This window comes from Tiliqua scincoides, chromosome 3, assembly GCF_035046505.1.
Source record: "Tiliqua scincoides isolate rTilSci1 chromosome 3, rTilSci1.hap2, whole genome shotgun sequence".
NCBI classification, from domain to species: Eukaryota; Metazoa; Chordata; class Lepidosauria; order Squamata; family Scincidae; genus Tiliqua; species Tiliqua scincoides.
The window spans coordinates 171,410,827-171,431,721 of NC_089823.1; the positions used below are offsets into that span (position 1 = coordinate 171,410,827).

The 20,895-nt window shown below is 42.9% G+C and overlaps 1 protein-coding gene across 1 annotated transcript in view; it reads left to right on the plus strand.

Annotated features, from left to right (window-relative positions):
• Positions 1–20,895, plus strand: part of ADAM12 (ADAM metallopeptidase domain 12) — a 277,330-nt gene that overhangs the window by 126,096 nt on the left and 130,339 nt on the right. The window contains exons 4-5 of the mRNA XM_066621438.1: positions 13,393–13,471; positions 17,632–17,708. Of these exons, the coding sequence (XP_066477535.1) occupies positions 13,393–13,471; positions 17,632–17,708 (156 nt within the window). The remainder of the gene's footprint in view (positions 1–13,392; positions 13,472–17,631; positions 17,709–20,895) is intronic.

The window sequence follows — 20,895 nt, forward strand, 5'->3', positions numbered from 1 at the left end:
TTGCCTATTGGCACTTACTTGCGTTAAGTAAGTGGGTTTTGGGTTGCAGTTTGGGCACTCGGTCTCTAAAAGGTTCGCCATCACTGCCCTAGGCTTTACCTCTTGAGTTTCTGCCCTGCTCCCCTTTGTTTATTTTCCCAATCTAGGTACTAGTCCCAGTCACTGGATTCTCACATTCCTTCCCTAAAGTTATGTTAAAGTTCTCACATTAAGTTAAAACTTTAGTTAAGGTAAAACTTAGGTTAAAGCTTAAGTTTAAATTAGATTTAAATTAAAGTTAGACAAATAAGAGATTGCACTTACCTTCTCCTTGCACAGGTACTGAATTCGCTTGTCTGTGTTTTTGTTTACCTGGGACTTTGTCCCAATAAGGCACTTGGTTCCAGAAGACGCACTCACTACTCCTGGAAAAAAAAAGTTTGTCTGTAGTAACATAAGGATGTCTTTAGTCAGTGCCAGCTGAGTGCTGAACACAGTTCCTATAAGGGCGTACATATGTACTGTTTTTCAGGAAGTGATAACAGCCTGCCCTTAGAATTTGGAACTACAAATGGTATCAGAATTTTATAAGGTGAGTGTGGCAGAAGGGAAATACGGAATGCAAATTTGTGTTTGTTTTCTAGTGATGTAAGGCTTTCAGACTTTTTCCGAAATTTCACTGTATCATCAACAGTGAGGGCATATTTTGAAAATGTCTGCATATGCTCAAGAACAGATTGAGATACTGTTTTTTCATTGGGAAAAGAGGAGCAGTTGGGCATTTTTCAGTCTTGATGTGGTAGTCTTTCCTAATTGGAGTACACATCTCATTACTTATTCCTTCGTTTACTACACAGAAGTTTCATTTAGCTACACAGAAGTCAGGAGATATTTGGGGGGGGGGGGAATCTTTTCAGATTTACTTGGTAGAGATGTCTAGTCAAACAGTTCCCCATTCACTGCACAGTTCCAGTACCACCAAGGGCCCAGCTGCATGTAATAGTCATGTGTACTTTATTCCTACATTTTAAAACCACACACACACAAAAATCACTGTGCTTTTTCCTCACAAAAGAAAAAAGAAGAGGCTAATGCCCAAATAATTTTCCTTTGCAAAGTAAACAGCAAAAATAAATTCGGGAGGATCGATTATTAGCAGAAAAAGTATTCAACAGGAACAGATTGAGAAGCCCTTGTTCCCCTCCATGCACACCAGTCTTCCACTTCGTTTGCAGCTTCCACAGCAGCATTTTGTAAAACAGATTAAAACATACTGGAGACAAATTATGTGCAACCTAGTGTCACGTGTAGTTTTGGGCCCAAATGCTCAGCAGTTTCCCTGCAGTTTTTAGCTACCATATGTTCTTTCTTCATTTCTATCTATTTAAACTACAGAGGTGTCTTTTCCTCTTCACCGAATGAGAATCTCCTTGGCAACCTAGCATCTTTTTTAAAATATTGAGATGGTTGACACACACAGCTACAAATGGATCCGTTTGGCTAATGTCAGAACACCTCCTGTAACATTCATTGTGTGCTTTATTTTGGGGGGGATGTTAAGAGTCGATTTAAATTTGGTCTACTATATTTTTTCAGAAAAAAATTAATATTTTTATCATGCCAACCATTCACCCTCAAGAAATGACGGACTTTGGTGAAGTAAAAGACAATGCTTGACTTGAAGGAAAACATAAGGAGTCCTATGGAAAGTGAAACTGAGCTGCACATGCACATTTACTCATAAATAGGTGAACACTCCTCAGTCCACTTCAAATGGCAGGCCAAGAGAAATGCAGTTCCACCAGAATGGTTCCTATATGTTGAATACAGGCCCCCCCAAAACATTCAAGAAGGAATTCCCCACTCCAGCTTGGCAAAGAAAATGTATTGAGCCCTATGGAAAACGAACCTGAGCCACATGTGTGCATTTATTCACGAGTAAGCAAACTTGCCTCAGCTCCTGTGGATGCCCAGGTGAAGGGGAATGCTAGGCTACTAGAATGGTCCCGATCTGATGTAGGTGAAGCTCAACAAACGCTCAATGAGGTGCACCCCACCACCATAGTAACAAGGATAAAAACAGAGGCTTGAGGTAAGGTGAAACTTTTTTTTCTGTTTTGTAAAGCTAGGTGGGTCCCATTAGTCATTTTTAAAAGTGGGTCCTGGTGCTAAAAAGTTTGGGAATGATTAATTTGGGTTAATATCATCTACACAGACTAGCCATGGTTCTCCCAGGTTCCAGGCAGTGGCCTCTCCCAGTCGTATGTGGAGATATCAGGGATTGAACTCTTGTGTTGGCTTGCATGCAAAACAGGTGCTCTGCCACTGAGCCATGGCTCCCCCTCCCTACTCTCATGTGCTATTTCTAAATAAAAAATAATGATTTATGTCCTGTTTGTCATCAAAGCAATGCCACACTGTGTAGAATCACAAAAGTCACATTCAACACAAATATACATGGAAATAAAGGGAATGTTTTCATTTTTCAGCCAAGATGTTCTGATTTCCAATTTGCCTTGCACGCGTGGAAGCTTTTGGGCAAATCACACTGTCACTTTTTACAGGCAGGAGACTCCTGTGTCTTTAATAGTTTCATGAAAAGTTAAAATGAGACAGTACAGGTCCATCCTTGTTATACATGGATTTTTTTATACATGGATTTGACTCAAAAGGAATGGCCCCTGCAAATGAGAAGGAATATGCTGATCTCTGGAGAAGGGGAAAAATGCATCTCTTTAAAATCACAGTTTAAAAAAACTGCTTTTCTTACTATTGTAGAGAGAAAGTCATGCAGTGAAAGTGATTACAGGTTTAACCTAATTATCCACAGATTTTTTTCACCCTTGGAAAAATCCAAAGGAAAACAGTAACAATAGTCTCATTAATGAGAGAGACAGCAGCTGACAATCCTTCAGTTATTCTCTCTCCTTCCCTCCAAGGCAAGCGATCCCTCTCTTCCCCCTGAGCATGTGAAAGAAAGATAATCTCTTTGCTCTGGGTGAAGGGAGGGGTCGATGGCTCACCTGAAGAGAGACTGATTGATTGATTGTCTGCCTAATGACTCTGTCTTAACATCACAAAGATTGGCAAGGCTGTTTTTAAATCATAGATCAAAAGGACTTTGTTTTTTAAATAGATTTGCTTTAGTGCGATTCTTGCCTTCCACTCATCCACATGAGTTCTGGGAACAGAACCCTCGAAAATAATGAGACTCATTCTGTACATTTCTGTACTTCTGTTAGGGTGCAAATAACTATCACAAAATTCTATCCATTTTCTAGTTACGATGATCTGTACTTTTCTTTGAGTTCAAGGCATCGATTTTGTAGACTTATGTTTTTATCTCAGAAAGGCTGTTTCATAATGCAAATCTAGCTCCTCATGCAAAGAAATCTAATTAGCTTTTTAGTCTTTGAAACCTACAGCTCAAAAAAGCTATTAGTTTAAATCATCTGGCTGGGTAACTTAGTGGGTATGAATGACAAGGGAATAAATATATTTACAGCTCTGGTTCTCCATAGCTTGCCATCATGCATCACTACTTGCATGTACGCATGCAAAGTAATTTTCTGGCATTCATTCTATGTCTTTCGAGACTGAAGGTTGCCAACCAACCAGGTAATGTTAACAGTTGTTTAACAAAGATGGCTAACAAGCTTTACTAACAAGCTGATTGCTTGTTAGTAAATTTCGAAACAAAGGTGAAGTTGGGTCATTTACTGAAGGCTCTTGGCAGTTCCTGAGTTGTACCAGTTAATTTCAGAAATCACATCATAAAGCTTGTTTTTGACATTTATACCTGGACTTTGGTGTGTTTTATATGTAAATGATTAAAGTAGATACTTAAACTGTAATTTAAGAGCTCGTGGTCTTGAAATACTCTGGTAAATGTCAGAAATGTATGTAGCATAAAGGTTGATATTTGAGCTTTACACATGAGCAAATGTGTCTTTATTAGCAAATTTTAGAAACAAAGATAAAATATTTCTTTTTAAAATGTTTTCTACCCTACTTTTCCCCTAGTAATACGGGGAACCCAATGGTAATATGGGCTTTCCCAATGGTTTTGGCTGGTCTTAAGCAATGTTCGTGCAACAAGGTTGCATTATTTTGTGGAAGTAACTCATTCGAGTGCTGTACAATTATTAAGGAGGAGGGAAACATTTATGAGGAAGATCAAAGCAAATGTGTTAAAAGTGTTTTTTTCTGGTAGTTGCAATCTCATTTCATCTTCTTAATCATGCTGAAGGGCTTGAATATTTCCAGATTGTCTCTTTTTGACTTGATATCATAAAATATTGAGGGCTAGTTCAGAGAATAAATCAGCTGGCTCCTGCCTGCCACACTCCCCTTGCTTCTGGAGGCTGTTCTGAGACTCAGAGAGGCTCAGGCTGGCCACTTTGGCCAAAAACACATGACTTCCTGGTTTCCCAGGAAACCAGAAGTTGTGTTTTCAGCTGAAATGGCCGGTCTGAAACTCGGAGAGGCTCAGAAAAGCCTCTGGAGATGAGGGGAGCTTCGCTCCCTTTGCCTTTCAGATGCTTCACATAGCGTCAAGCCTCGCTTTGTGACGGAGGTGCGGATCACATCCTTGTTGCTAAGCGACGCGCAACTCTACATGGCATTTTGGGATCAAATCAACGACAACATGACTGCCACCGCTTAATCTTTTTTTTTTTTTTTTGATGAAAATTTTAGTTTGTGGACAAAGCTGTTCTACAGTCGTTGTAGATGAATGATCATTTACGTGGCATGTTGTAGGATTCTTTTGGTTCCCCCCCCCCAGCCTAATACTGTTTACACTGTGCTATTATGGGATGATCTTAAGATATACTTAAGCAGCTGTTTGCATAAGATAATACTCTGCTAGAAATGTGGAAAAAATGTTACACTTTATCCTGGTAAACTTGCCCCATGTTTTGGTATGTCAGTGAGGAACTGTTATTAATAGTTTCCTCACTGATTTATAAAGCACGTGGTCAGCTAGGAGGGGAACTCCAGAGCTCCAAAGTAGGCATGTATCCTGTCTTTTTTTTCTTTTTTTTACTGCTTCATTTAAAAGAAAAACCTTCATCTAGTCCAGTGGTTCTCAAACTCCCAGGGAGTTTGAGCCCCACAGTAAGTTCTTGCAGAGGTGGGGAGGGCTGCAACAATCGCCAGGATCGCATCACTTTGGAGGGGCGCAGGGGCTTGGCTGGACTTACTACAGCCTCCTGGGGGTGCAGGGAGCCCTGCCCCAGCCTCCCCCAACCTGTATAGACAGTGAAAATCATGATTGCAACCCACTTCCAGTTTTGCAATCGCAAACCAAAATGGGTTGCAATAGTTATTTTGAGTGTCTCCGCATGTTGAGGAGCCCTGCAGAGGCTGGCATGGGGTTTCCCGCACCCCCTGGAAGCTGTAGCAGGCTGTGGTAAGTCCAGCCAAGCCCCTGCGCCCCTCCAAAGCGACGTGATCCTGGTGACTGCGTCACTGCCTCCTCCTTTCCCCACCCCTTAAGGGGGCAGAGGCCAGGGCTCTCTGGCAGGGGCATTGCGATGCCTCAGTTTGAGAACCACTAGTCTAGTCTGTGACTGACTTACCAGTTTCTCCTTGTGTCTGGCACATAGCCAGCCAAGACAATTGCCTTTGGCAAATGTCCAAGGCCTTTACTTCCTGGTGGCCATTTGGGACCCAGAACTCTACAAAAAGGAGAGGAGATGGTGAGAGGCAGAGGCATAACACTTTGCCCCACTGCCCAGGGCAATGATGTAACAGCGTTACGCAATGTCATTATGTCATACAGTGTCGTGACATCACTGCTCCGGCTTCTCTGAAAGGCTTTGTATGCCACCTCCTTGGAGCTGGGAGCCTTCACAGAAGCCTGACAGGGCACTGAGAAGCCCGCAGTGCCCCATCCTCGGGGAGACCATTAAGAAAACCGGAAAAATGTTAAGTGGTTGAGAAGCTTGTTCTCTGTCAGAATTAGATATCTTACATGTTTTTTCTAGTTTTGTTGAAGACACTTTGTTCACAGCCAAAGTGCACATTATACATGCTCACAAATAGCCATTAAGCTAATGGTGCTGTGTGCCTCTTGTACGTCATGACTCACCACGCCCTGTTAAAATATCTAGTACTCATACGTCTTCCCCCACTGCACCGAAAGTTTCCAAACCAGCAGCAGACTTTTCCAGGAACATCTGATACTGTCATGGAAACCCTCCCAATGGTATGGGGAAATGTGGAGAGTTGCCATGTGGAAAAAGCATAATGTACAGATAAGACAGAGTACCAGCCCTGGAGTTCAGTGCATTTTTTCCCCAAACGTTTGTCCATGCTCCATCATCTGATGTTTTCAGTGACTCTGGGGCCTTGTTTTAAGGGTTCAGTTTCTAAAACATAGTGTGGAGTGTGCTCACATTTCTTTTTAATTGTGGAAAGCATAGGAAAGTCTGGGAAGTGTTTGCCGCAATGTATATTGTACCGAAGCACAAAAGACTTGATTGCTTTCTGCCTATCTTTGCAAAGTTTTATTTTTTCCTCTTTCCCCCCTGATGTCATAGTGCTATTTAAGTATGTATACTTCAGTCTCTCAAGGCCTTTCTGAAAAAGAAAATTGATTACAGCATTGTATTTCTTCCATGGAAACCTGCTAGTGTGTCACAGATAGGCTATTACAAAGTGAGTGGGAAAACACTGAGAAGCGTTTTGGATCACTTTTGATAATTAAATAGGAGGAAAGGATATGATGTGTTTAAAGAATACGCAGTGATGGTATGAATCCAGTGATGTTCAGTGCAGGTATATGGGAAACTCATTAGCAATCTTCCCTCATTCTTTATATTGTAATGAGAAACAAGGGCTGGAAAATGCCATTGCGGAATATTCACAGATCTTCTTCTGCAAACAGCAGCTCGTTGAGCAGACCTGTTTATTCCTCTGGATATATCAAATAATCAGAATGGTGAGCCACTGAATAAGAACAGCCACTTCCAAAATAAAGGTCAAGTTGACCTAAGTGAAAATGCTACCACATTACTGGATTATGGTGGTAGCGGCAGGCAGCAATTTCAATAAACCCTGTAAATAATATCTTCCTTGTTTGCCTCACCAAGCTATAATGAGCACAAAGGATGCATATCAAGACTATTTGCTGCATAAATAATAGAGCAAGCAAATACTGTCAGAGAACTGACAAGAAGGCATTTCTTCCCCTCTAGCTAGATAGGCTTCATGTACAGCAAGGTCTTAGTACAGGGGTGTCCAGACTTTTTGGCAGCAGGGCCACATCATCTCTCTGACACTGTGTCAGGGGCCAGGAAAAAAAAGATTTAATTTACATTTCAAATATGGATAAATTTTACATATATTTACATAAATGAATATATTAGATATTTATTTATTTATACAGGTATTTATATACCGCCTTTCTTTGGTCATCAGATTTCTCCTCAGACTTTAATCCAAGGCGATTTACATAGGCAGGCTGTTCTAAACCCCCGTAGGGATTTTTACAATTGAATTGTTGTAGTCTTTCATAGAACTCTTCCTTCCAGCTGGATTCCTTCCTGGTCTGGTCTCTCTCTGGCCCTTCGCCTCCCACACTCCACTTGACGGCAACTCCTCTCTGCCGCCGAGGGTCAGCTCATCAGTATCTCAGCATGTTGTCAGTTCTCGGGTACTTCCGGTTGTTTTGAACTGGCAGCCTCAGATCTTCAGGCAGACAAGGCGGCAGCTCTACCAACTGAGCCAGACCTCCTGCCCCATAAGATATGCCTCCTGCTTCCATAAGATATGGAACTTATATGAATGAATGAAGGTCTTGCTATAGCTCAAGTCCTATAAAAGGCTTTGCACAAAGCAAGGCCAGCCTTTCCTTTGCTGCCACTGCTGCATCACAGACATGAAACAGCAAGCAGAGGAGGGAGACCTTGTCCCACAGCTCATGCGAGAGGTCAAACAGGCACTCACGCTGAGAGCAGTTGCATCAGGCCAGCACTGGCTCCGGCAAATTTCTGGAGGGCCAGAGGCTCATTGGAGACTGAGGGCTCCCTGGGGGCCAGATTGGGAGTCCCCAAAGGCTGCAAATGGCCCTGGGCTTGGGTTTGGACATCCCTGTCTTAGTAGATCAGGTGAAACGTGTTGCTAGGGAAAAGCCGAGGTGCCAAGGTGCTCCCCTTCAAGTTGATGGGGTGGATGTGCATGTCATGTCCTGGATTTAAAGAAGTAGGTCCCCATAACTTATTTGCTCAGTACTCAAACTATGGGATCCCACGCAATAGAGCCTTCAAATCCAAGAACCTATTTACAGTACTTTTTTTTTAAAAAAAGGTCAGTATGTGAATACCTTGCTTCAAATATAGAATTAGAATATACAGTCTCTATTTCAGAAGTCTCTATTATTGGCTGGGGGCTAAGAATAGACCCTCAGTTTGGCTGTACTTGTCGTAAGAGGCGATTAAACAGCCTCCGGGTAGATGGGATTCGTTAGCCTGGGAAGGCAGCTCATCTGAGAGAAGGAAAATTCTGATCCCAAACCTCCACTGCCTTGTAGCTACATCCAGTTATGGAAAAAGCTTCAGGAGTCCTCAAGGCAAAAATCCGGAGTCCCTGAGGCAGTTCATGGCTGAACACATGTTCTGGCAACTCCTGCGACGCTGCTGGAACCAACTATATTGGCTTCTGCCTTTCCATTGGACCATTTCAGCAACGTGGAGTGGGGGGTTTTGCTGCATGGGTAACAGTCTATCCTCCATATCTACTTTACCCAGGCTTCACACACTGGAGAGGACACTGTTCCAGAACCACTGTTCAGAGCGCGATACCATAGTCTTCTGAGCCTGAAGGATGCCAACACTATTCCAGAAGGAGATATTTTAGCTAGGACACATTTTAAATTAAGCTATTTCTGTCCAATGTTGCATATGCGCAACAAGGATCAGACCTGTGGCCTGGGAAGAAATGGGTTAAAACTATAATCACAACTGAGTTATTTTATTTTATTTTTTTTAATCATTAATTTTTATCCACCCTGGTAAAACACTCATGGTTTAAGATTTAGGCACGCATCTTCTGTGCTCATAAGGGTTAGCAGAGGCTTTAAGAGTGTGACCTGGAAAGTCATATATTTAAATCTCACATCAGCCATGAACTTGTTGAGATAATGTACTATCGGGGTCATACTGTGTTATACAGGGTTATCTGAGGGATGACCTTCTCCCATACAGATGACCTTCATGTTCTTAGGTTTTCTGAGTGGGCTCTCCTACAAGTGCCACCCAGGTGGCGCCCCAAGGGAGAACCTTTCCTATAGTAGTACCTCAGTTATGGAATTCCCTTCTGGGGGAATTATGACAGTGTTTCTCAAACTTTGAACCCATGACCCACTTTTTAGAATGATAACACTGTTCAACAATGAAATTTTTACAAGAATGGAAGTAAAAATTTTCTTTAGGCTTTCTGAAAGCCTAACAAACAATATAGCCTTGTGAGCTCTCCCGTAGGCCTGGGCACCAACAAACTTCCTTGTGGAATCTGTTCCATAAAATTGTGACTGGTGGTGAGAAGACTACTGTATCCACTTTCATCACTTTGCTTCTGTAAAGTGACACTTGGAGGCAGCAGATAAGAGAGGAAGAGCATTATGCAGAGAGACATGCTGTCTTCTCTGGGCACGATGACAACTCATACTGCTGCAGATCCTGAAGTGTGATGTGTTAATGTTGTTTTGATTCATGTCCCTTCTCAGTTACATTGATTCAATTATGTTAAGAAAATTGCCACTTAAATTGACTTACTTTCCTGTATTTATCTATTTTACTTGGGGGGGATGTAAATTACTTCACTGCGTAAATTAAATCTCTTTCCAAAGGAAGTTAGATTGTCTAATGGATACATGTGTCAAATGTGATGTTTACAAGTTAAGCACCACCACCACCACCATGCATCCTCTGACCACAATTTTCCTCCTTGCTGATGTTGAGTGTTTGTTACATGCATTGTTGATAACCTTTCAAAGAGATGCCCACACATGACTTGTAATCTCCTGATATCAGCGCTAAGTGCTTATTCCACTGGGCAGGTTTTAAGTATTAGGCTTTTAAAAAAAAATAAAAAAGAGGAGATAACAGCTTCTTCTGCCAAAAAATATTGGCTACCTTAGAGACATACGTTGTACAGGGCCCAACCTTTTCATTTAGCTGTCACAGCAATTGAGCAATACCAACAAGGCATAGAACAAGACTGAAGGATGAAGTACATGACAGTGCAGGTGGAGGGAAAGGAGGAGAACTGGAATGTGAAGACCAGCTCAGGTTTCCTAAAAGCTACTAAATTTCTACATACACTAAAAGTGTTTTTCTCATTACATCTTTTTTGTATCTTTCTCTTTTTAAAATCTATCTGCTCTTACATTTAGATGAAAATGAAACACTGTAGTGCACATTTCATGCTAAGTGCTCAGCTTTGTTGCTTGATATACAGTGTGATGTGATGGTTGGTTGATTTTTACAGATATAAATACCGTCCATTAAGATTGGGGGCCAGGACCCCAGGAAATCCTGGGTGGCAGGTTTCTTACTGAGGGCCCAATCCTATCCAACTTTCCAGCACCGGTGCAGCTGCAATGCAGCCCTGCGGTAAGGGAACAAATGTTCCTGTACTTTGAAGAGGACATTTGTGACTCCCCACCACAGGATGCAGCATACACCCCATTGGCACAGTTGCACTGCCACTGGAAAATTGGATAGGATTGGGCCCTTAGGCATTTGATGCTGTTGCCTAGGAAAGCTGAAATATTTTTTCACCACTGACAATCTGTGTCCTACCCTTATCTCTCTGAGAGTGTAGTAGTCTGGTTGCCAGTGAAAATGGCTTTTGCATGGTCAGGGCTCCATGTGGTGGTGGCAACCTTTCAACAAGCTTCGTGCATGAAGGAGCTGGGTTGTGTGCGATAAGTGATCAAGCTAGTGCCATAGCTCGTTGGGGGACCAGCAACATTGGCATGGCACTTCTCATACATCTGATTAACCCACATGGGAAACTGATTCAAATGTTCTCATGGCTTCAGGAATCCCTGACCATGCAGAAGCACATTTTTTTGTGGCAATTGCACTGGCACAAGAGTATATGAATCAGCTAATTACTCTCAAGCCATTATCCACTGCTGAAAGTGGTTTCAGGCTTGTATTTCTCCAACAGAAACGGCCAGCTACTTTTGGATCTGAGGGACCTTGCAAAAGCAGATTGTGATATGTCAGGTTGTGATGTGATATCAAAAGTAAAAAAAAAAAAAATTCCATCAGGCCTGCCTTTCCAGCCTTCTCATTTGAAAGGGCTATCTCCGTGTGCGTGCATATAAACCTACCAACTGAGAGTGACAGCATGCATTTAATGAAGTGGGTTGTAGTCTACTAAGGCTTTGGCTGAAATAGTACTACTGTTTATTCTACTTCTTTATGGTGCTACAAGACTCTTCATTGTTTTAATTTGGAACATTATCTTTCTAGTCTTGTGATATATTTCGGGCTAACACAACCAAACTGGCCTTTTAATGTGATTCATAGATTATTTAATGATGGATTATTTCATGACTGATTGTGAAGGGATAAGTATAAAAAAATTAGTTACATAAAAGGAATAAGAGAGTACATAGGCTGGATGGAATAAATGGACTTTTCAAACACGGAAGGCAAAGAAAATGTAACAGATGCATTAAATGTAACAGAAACATAAAATAGATACATAAAAAAACATCCAAAATGTTCAGTTATCTCTGTTGACATGCTGTATATGTGGCTGAAGTTCACTACTGATGCTTTCTTCATGGAGTTTTCACATTTAACTCAAATGTTTATGTCAAAAACTGGCAGGTTTGGTTTGGTATTTTTGCCCCTGCATGAAGAGCCAAAATAAACAAACATTCTTCTTTCTGGTTTTGTTAGAAATGTTTTTAGATGAGAAATTGAGAAATGGATCAATACTTTGACAGTAAGGAAGCCTTTTCTTGAGAAAGGTCCCCATTCAGAAAGCAATATTTCCTGTATTTGGTAGGATTTTTGCAGGCAAAATCCTCTAAACATGTATTTGCAGAAGTTCGTAATATCTTTCCAGTGGGAACTTAATAAACCAAGAGCTTGTTTTCAAAAGTGGCATTTGGGGGACCACATTTGAATGAAGGATTTGATTTGAAAGAAGTGTTTTTGTTTACCTTTCACGATTTAAGAATGCACAGGTACTTGCTTAAGGTGCAATCCTATACACACTTACTTGGAAGTAAGTCCTATTGAACTCAGTGGGGCTTACTTCTGTTTAGACACGCATAGAAATGTGCTGTTAGACTTGACATTTTCCTGGGAAAGGTGAGAGAAACAGAGAGGCTCTTTTTTCTTTTAATGGAGACCAACTCTCACTTGAACTTCTTTGATGGCTTCCTGTAGGGAAACTCAGTGCCAGTTTATGTTTTGGTGTGGGCAGCTGTAAATTTTGCCATCCATTCCCATGCACCCTCTGCCACCTCACACGCTGAAGTGCAGGGACCTAGAACCTGTTCCCACCTATCTTTACCTGTATCTCCAATGCACCTTCCTTTCTCTATGCTGGTCCAAATGCTTTGAGGCAGTTTCAGATCATTTCAGTTTTAAGTCTGTATTTGTATACATTGCAGTTGCCAATAGTGATTACTTAATTTCTGTATTAATGCTTTTTTCCATTCAGAGAGAAGGGTTAATTTACTAAAACTTTGTAGCAGCTCCCTCTTAAAATGTTCACAGAAATTGCCCTGTATCATAGCTGTTGTATTCCCTTATTGTTTTTTTTCCTTTCATTTTTTAAAAGAACCATATTACGATTACCATATGATTTACGAACATATTCGTAAATCATAAAGATTTGGTCTTGAAATTACAGATACAGGTATAATCTAATTATCCATGGATTTTTCACCCACGGTTTTATCTCAACATGATGAGAAGGGCCCTTTAAATTAAAGGAAAAAGTCATTTAACAATAGCCTTGTTAATGTGAGAGAGGGTAGCTGGCTGACAATCCATCAATCATTCTCTCTCTAAGCATTTAGAACAACTTCACTCCAAGGCAAGCAACCCCTCCCTTCCCCCCTGAGCACATGAAAGAAAGATTATTACTTTGCATTCTTTCCCAGTGCTGCACTCTGGGTGAAGGGAGGGGTCACTGGCTCAGAGTGAAGCCTTTCTAAGCACCTGGAGAGAGACTGATTGATGGATTGTCTGTCTAATGACTCTGTCTAATCACAAAGGTCAGCAAGGCTGTTTTAAAATCACCTAGCAAAGGGACATTGTTTTTTAAATGGATTTGCTTTAATGCAGTTTTTGCCATTCACGTGAGTTCTGGGAATGAAACCCTTGTGAATACCGAGACTCAACCTGTATACTCTTAATTTTTTTTCTTCTTCAGTGGCCTTTTAGCTGGCAACTTCACAGAAATACACTATTTGGAAGATGGCACTGATGTTGTTCTCACACATAATTACACGGTAAGATTTGTGACTACTTGTGGGGTGGGGGGTAGGATATTTAATCATTAAAAGGCCAGGAAGGGAACTGTGAAATTTAAAAAGGTTGGTCCTATGTTTGATTTTATTTCACTTTAAGTTAGTTTGTTGGCCCCTTTAGTTCTAAGAGCACATTTGTGGGTGAAAATGTTCTTAGTGGTGCATGATGGGAAAGCTTTAATGGTTATGTCATGGTGTGTGCACTTAAAGCTCTTTGAAAATGTACCCATTGGAGATTTTTTAACAAGCTGCAAACAGCTATTGTTGCAAAGATAAGGCATGAGAGCCAGTTTCAGTGATGCAGAAGCTCTCAAAAGAGGATTCCAAAGCCTTTGTAACCTTCTGCAATGCGGAAGACAAATGTTCTTCTTTCGTTCATTTTTGTTTTGATTGAATCACATCTTTAAAAAAGACATTCTTTGGGACTGAGAAGGAAAACTGAGAATAGGATTGCTGCCTTACTTAATATTTGTTAATAACACCACAGATATCCTCACAAGGCAATTTAGACCTTCTTTTTATAAACATAGTGTAGCTCTGAGTCAAGAACATGTTTGTCTTTTGCCTGTAAGTAAAGCTTCTTAATTAAAACAGTGAAGTGGCTGATCTTAATTATTACATCTAACTTTTATCTGCTGATTAGATCCAGCTTAACTGGCACTGCTATTTTTAAGTATTTGTCTGGTGCACCAATTGAAGCATTATGCTCCTTCTTGTCTACCAGTGAGCCCTGTGGAGAGTAGTTAATGGAGTTATATGGTGGCCTCTTCCTCTTAGACAGCTATGAACAGTTTTGAAGCAGACATTACACTTAACTTTATAAGTCGTAGTCTCTGCCCTTGATATAGTAAATAGTTGAAACATTTTGGGCGCAATCCAGACCCCAGGATCGGCCAGTGCATGTCACCTGTGCCAGCCCCAGCTTTAAGGCACATTTGCGCCACCAAGTGAGGATGGAGTGAAGTTGCGCACAAATGTGCCGACCAAAGCCAGAGACCAAACCCAAGCCCATGGGGCTGGCACAACAGGTATGGATGTGCCTGCTAAGTCAGGCTGGGGCTGGGGCTTGGGAAGGGCAGGAACAGAGCAGAAAGGAGGTGTTCTGGGGCAGGGGGAAGGCAGACCTTTGGGTGGGCCACAGCCGAGTAGGGAATGGGACCAGGTTCCGACACTTGTGCTGGATCCTAACCCTGGTCCTGGATGACTCAGAGCAGCTCCAGTCTGCTCAGATCTGTACCACCTCTGTAGGTGGTGCAGATCCAAGTAGCCCCATTGGGGCTGCTGCTTCATTGCCTAGGTAAGGGGAATGAATTCCCCTTACCCCAGGCTGAGTCATGGGCAACCCCAAACCTGCTCTGGATGCAGTGCAGGTCGGTTGGCCTGCCTACTCCAGGGCAGGGTCGAATTGGGCTGTTAGTCTTTTTGGAATAATTTTTCTTGCATTTTAATGCTAAAAATGAATCTGTAATTGTTCTTTGAGTAAAGTAAAAACTGTCACCATGTTTTGTGCAATACTCATAGCCTGTTTAATATTGGGGGGGGGGGCTGCATCTGGTTTCAGTTATTTCTACCTTTGTCAGGCTGTACAATTGTAAAATTATGTTGTGGAACCCTTGGTAAGGATTTATCCAGAGCATTCCCTACTGGTGATGCTGCATTGTAGCCATGAAACTTGAGGTCTCTGGTTCATTGAATCAGGGCACCCAGGATTCCAAAAATAAGAGATATACATAAATTAAGGCGCCTTTGGACCAGACACTTCTTTTGGACTATTAGCAAGTGCCTGATCGGTTCATTCCCAGCTTCTTCCTATTTCACATTATTCTTATTTCATCAGTAGTGCAGCTGTCCATCAAGACATTTGCTTGTTTGCTTGCTTCAGTAAGAGCAATTTGCCAGCCTTGACTTTTTTGATTTGGCATTTAGGAAACCACAAAAATAAAGTGCATGTCTATTACTTTTAAGTTTGCCAGCAGTTCTTGATGTGCTCCAGGTTGCTGGAAACCAATGACAGCATGAGAGTAAGATCTTACAGGGAGACTTTGGCACTATCCTGCTTCCATTCAGTGCATCTTGTCTCCTTCCTTAATTCTAAAGATCACCTCCTATCTTTTTTGTCTGTGAGGAGTGGTGGACAGGGAAGAAGGGCTGAGCTGTCTGTACTTGATGTGAAGCACAATCCTAACTTGTGCTGAAACAGGCAGGCCTGCACTGTATCCAGCCAAGCTTGGGGCTGGCTGAGGCTTGACCTGAGGCAAGGGGAAACTTTTTCCTTACCCCAGGGAGAGTCACAGCAGCCCCAGTGGGTCTTCTCAGATCTATGGCACCTGATGAGGTGGCATAGATCTGAGCTGAATGGAGCAGCCAGGAGCTGCTCCACACTGCCCGGGAACAGGGGCTAAGATCTGGCATAACTGCTGGGTCCTGGCCCCACCTCCCACTCCCTGCTCACCTGCCCACCCACAAGCCACCTGCCCACTGCCTGCCCTCCCCCTGCCCCAAAACGCCTCCTCCCTGTCCTCCATCCACCCTCCCCAGACTCCTGCGCTGGCCAAACTCGGCCAGCACTAACTCACCTGCCATTGCTGCCACAGAGGCTGGATCCATGTGCCAGCGTGGCTTACTTGGAGGCAGGTGCAAACATGCTTTATGGTACATTTGTGACCCCCCCCCAGGCCAGCGCAAGAGATTTAGGATTGCACCCTTGGTTTTTTTTTAGAACATTCCGCATCTAGTTATATATGGAACAAACATGCACAGTGTAACTCCTTTTTCTCATCTTTCTCCCTTAGAGGTTTTTTTGGTTTGTGTATTCTTGTACTGTTGCAGATTGAGAAAGATGATCCAAAACAATCCCAAAAAACTACCTTTGTTTCTCTTATAACATTAGTGTCTATCCAGCCATGTGAGTTGCAAGTTAGATTATAATGGTTTCATTTTGTGCACAGTTACATCTCCACCTAAAATAAAAAGCAAGACAAGATACTCTTGTGCTAAACTAATATTTTCTTTCTGTTGTAATCAAATTTGCCAAGAATTCATACTCCAGAACCATTAAAACTCAACCTTGGTCTTTTCACCGTTATTGCTTTCTCTAACAAAATCAAGGTGGTCTTTAGAAGCTTGCTGTGTGAGACTGTGTAATTGAAAACCATGCCCCAGTACTGGAAAGGTTAATTAATGCAGCTTAGATGTGAATGAACCAAGTAATAAGAGGCAGGGAGAGATGGCTGTCAGGTTGAAATATGAGTGATAACTTTCCTTTGCGCTAATAAAATAGCAACCTCTTATAACAGAGCTTTTGGCTTCCACATGGCATTCAAAGGAGAGAAGAGGGAGAGGGAGAGAGGGAGAGATGCTGGATATGATAGAACCATTATTTCTCAGCCAACTTCATAATTGGGAGTATGGTATTGCTTTTCATCAACAATAGCATTAAGCCCGACACCAGACAAATGCACATCTTTATCAAGTATGTATCTTTTGTTGTGGTAGCCTTTTGTAAGCAACTGAATTTATTAAAGAAATGTAATAACGCGGCCACAAAATGAAGCAGGACAGTTCTATTCTGAAATAGAACTTCCTTCTATTCCTGTTCTTAATAACATGCTGTTTCTGAGTCTATGTAATCTAATATAACGTGCGCTCTTGCTCTCTCTCTCTCTGCCCCCTTTCACTTGTTCTTACAGTTCCCAAGCCATAAAACCTAGGAATGGTTTTATTGCATTGCATAGTATGCTTAATTATGTCTGATAGACCTGCCTCATATCACTAAAGAGAATTTACATCTGCCTCAAAAGCCTAAAGGTGAACGATGGTATAATTTGCTCTGCTGCTTAATTTTACAAAATGCTCCACATCACAGTTTTCCAATAACATGATTGAGGACAGCAGGCCTATCATGAAGAAATAGTTTAAATACTTGCTTGATCTTTGTCTTTCATTGAATGACGGATACCACAGACAAACTCATTTTAATCCAGCATTGAATACTGAGAAGATATACAAAGAGGCTTTCCATGATAGTCAACAGCCTGGATTCAGGGAAGCCTGTATTCATTAAGAGGAATGGAATGTTGTCTTTAATGCAATATGTCAAATATAGGGAAACTGACACTTTCCACCATTCTCTGTTTAATTAGGGCCATTGCTACTACCACGGACATGTGCAAGGTTATACTGAGTCGGCAGTCAGTTTGAGTACATGTTCTGGACTCAGGTAAGTGGAACTATCTGAAAAAATGAAAACTTCAATTTCTGCAATCAACATCTAGTCCTTAGTTTGCACCTTTTATGCTCTAGTGAAGGGGTGCCCAAACCATGGCCCAGAGGCCACTTGCAGCCCCCAGGGGCTCCCCATCAGGCTCTCAGGGAGCCCCCAGTCTCTATTGAGCCTCTGGCCCTCCACAGACTTGCTGGAGCCTGTGCTGGCCCGACGCAATTGTTCTCAGCAAGAGGATGACTGTCTGACCTCTCACCTGAGCTGTGGGACGAGGACTCCTTCCACTACTTGCTGTTTCATGTCTGTGATGCAGCAGTGGCAGTGAAGGAAAGGCTGGCCTTGCTTTGTGCAAGGCTTTTTATAGGCCTTGAGCTACTGCAAGACCTTCATTTATTCATATAAGTTCCATCTCTAATATATTCATATATGTAAATTTATTCAAATTTTAAATGGTAAATTAATTCTTTTTTTTTTCCTGGCCCCCGACACAGTGTCAGAGAGATGATGTGGCCCTCCTGCCAAAATGTTTGTACACCCCTGCTATAGTGCAATGGTTCTCAAATGCTTTAGCGCCGGGACCCACTTTTTAGAATGACAATCTGTCAGGATCCCCTGGAAGTGGTGTCATGGTCAGAAATGACATCATCAGTGTAGGCTTCACACCTACACCACAATCAGCCAAAGGTCCCATTACACAGCACACTCATGCTGTTATTTTGCATAGATTGGAATTCAAACATTCCAGCTTAGAAGTTGAAACAGAGCACAGATTTGGATCCTTCTCTAACCACACAGCCCTCCCTCCTTTCCAGGGGGGAAACCTGTCTTCCCACCTATTCAGGGCAAAGCACCATGCCTGTCTTCCCACCAGGAGCCTGCCCAGCCCAGCAGCTCTGTATCCTGTACTTTCAGCTGTGTGTTTTCGGGTGCAATCCTAACCCCTTATGACAATGCTTTCCAGCACTGACATAAGGGCAGTGCAGCTCCGAGGTAAAGGATCAAATATTCTCTTACTTTGAGGAGGCCTCCGTGAGTGACACCCAACTGCAGGATGCAGCACACGTCCCATTGGCACCACTATGCCAGTGGTGGAAAGCACTGACATAAGGCGTTAGGACTGCGCTCTTCAGTGGTAGCTGAGCTAGGTGCTATGTGACCCATCTGAAATTTGCTTGTGACCCATTTAGTGAGTCCCTTGAGAAATGCTGTGCTGGTTATGAGGTATTTACCTGTTCATCTGTTAGCAGACTGTAATGATGGGGAAGGCAATACTAACTTTTGAGCATAAGACCCTCTGTAAAACAACTCTGTTTGCAACTGTGCTTTTGCTTGGTCCTCTCTTATTTTGCCTTTTCCTATATCTGTGTCCTGGCAAGCCTTTTTTAATGCTTGCTCTACAGTTGTTCTGTAGAGCCATAAGGAAAAGTGACCACAGAGCTCACCTGATAGTGGTAAGCATTATAATCTACTCTGTTCTATTCAGGAACCCATGTACAAGTTGCGGACCTATCATTAGGTCCGATGGGACAAAAGCCCCAGGCACGAGGCACCAGGACCCTGCGGAAGCCACTCTGAGGCTCCCGATGGGGGCGGACACCATGCTTCTGGTTTTTCGGAAGCACAGTTTGAAACAGGGATCTCCAAACTTTTTGGCCAGAGGATCGCTTCAAATGTCTGGCATGGTTTTGAGGGCCGAAAAAAAATTTAAATATAAAATTTATATAAATCAATTAGAGATGGAACATAGTTGTGTGAATAAATGAATGAATTGGCTCATTCATTCATCTTCTCTGGCCCTTAGAACACTTCCAGATGCAACCAGAGCATAGTTCCAGTCATGTTCGGCAGAGTGGGCCAGGGCTTTCAGGGGACAGGAGGCTCGCCGCGGGCCGGACAGAGGCTCGCCGCGGGCCGCATGTGGTTCCCGGGCCAGGGTTTGGAGACCCCTGGTTTACAGCATCAGGGAACCTCACAGAGGTTTCTCCAATGCAGGTGGAGGTTGCAAGGCTCCGTGAGCCTCAGGTGAGTAGGGGGGTGGATTTTGGTGGGGGGGCGCCATCACAGACCTTTGCCCTGGGCGTGGGGCTGAGGAGCTCCGCTGCTGCCTTGTACAGTTTTCCATTTCCATCTATCTTGTCCATTACCTTGAGAGCAAAAATGGAACATCCATTACACAGGCCTACAAAAATGAGGATCAGAAAAGTTTTTCCCAAACTTTATGGTGGTTTGATATGAATTTGGGGTGCTGATTTAAAAAATGGCATCCATTTTGCCCTATCACGTCTAGTTTTGGAGGCACGGCATAGCCTCATTAGTGAATGGTTCAAGCAGCTTCCTCTTGAGGAAGCCATGGTGTAGGCTTTCTCATGAGGAAGCTGCTTGAACCATTCACTAATGAGGCTATGCCGTGTCTCCAAAACTAGACGTGATAGGGCAAAACGGATGCCGTTTTTGAAATCAGCACCCCAAATATACCCAGGAATTGGTTTAACGTTTCAGGAAGCAAAATGTGTGTTGACCTGTGTTATCAGAAGCAATATACCAAATGCTAGAGACAAACAAAGTGGATATTAAGTCTTGTGATTGAAGAAGAAATGTTACCAGGGGCATAATCCTTACTTGCACTGGAGCAGGCAGACCGGCAGGCCTGCGCTCCATCCATTGCAAGCTTGGGGCAAGGATCAGCGCAAACCGAGGCAAGGGGAAAACTCTCTCCTTATCCCATGTCATGCTGCACTGGCCCCAATGGGTCTACTTGGATCTAAGCCACCTCAGGAGGTGGCAAAAATCCAAGTACTGCTCAGGAATGGGGTCAGGATCCCGCATATCTGCTGGATTCTGGCCCCACCCTCACTTCTCACCTGCCCACCCCAGGAACTCCCACTGCCTGCCCACTGCCCGCTCTCCCCTGCCCCGAAACACCTCCTCCTCGTCCTCCCCACGCTCCCTCTGACCCTTGCATTGGCAAAGTTTGGTCGATGCTAACATACACTGCCAGGCCTGGATCCGGTGTGGGGAGGCCAGTGCAACTTTCTGGTTCCAGAATCAATGCAAACGTACCTTACGGCACGCTCGCAACACCCCTGGGTCGGCACAAGTGACTTGTGCCAGCCTAACACTGGGGTTAGGATTGTGCTGCAGATGTGGTTTTCAGTATGCTAACGTGCTCCCTCCCCAGAACATT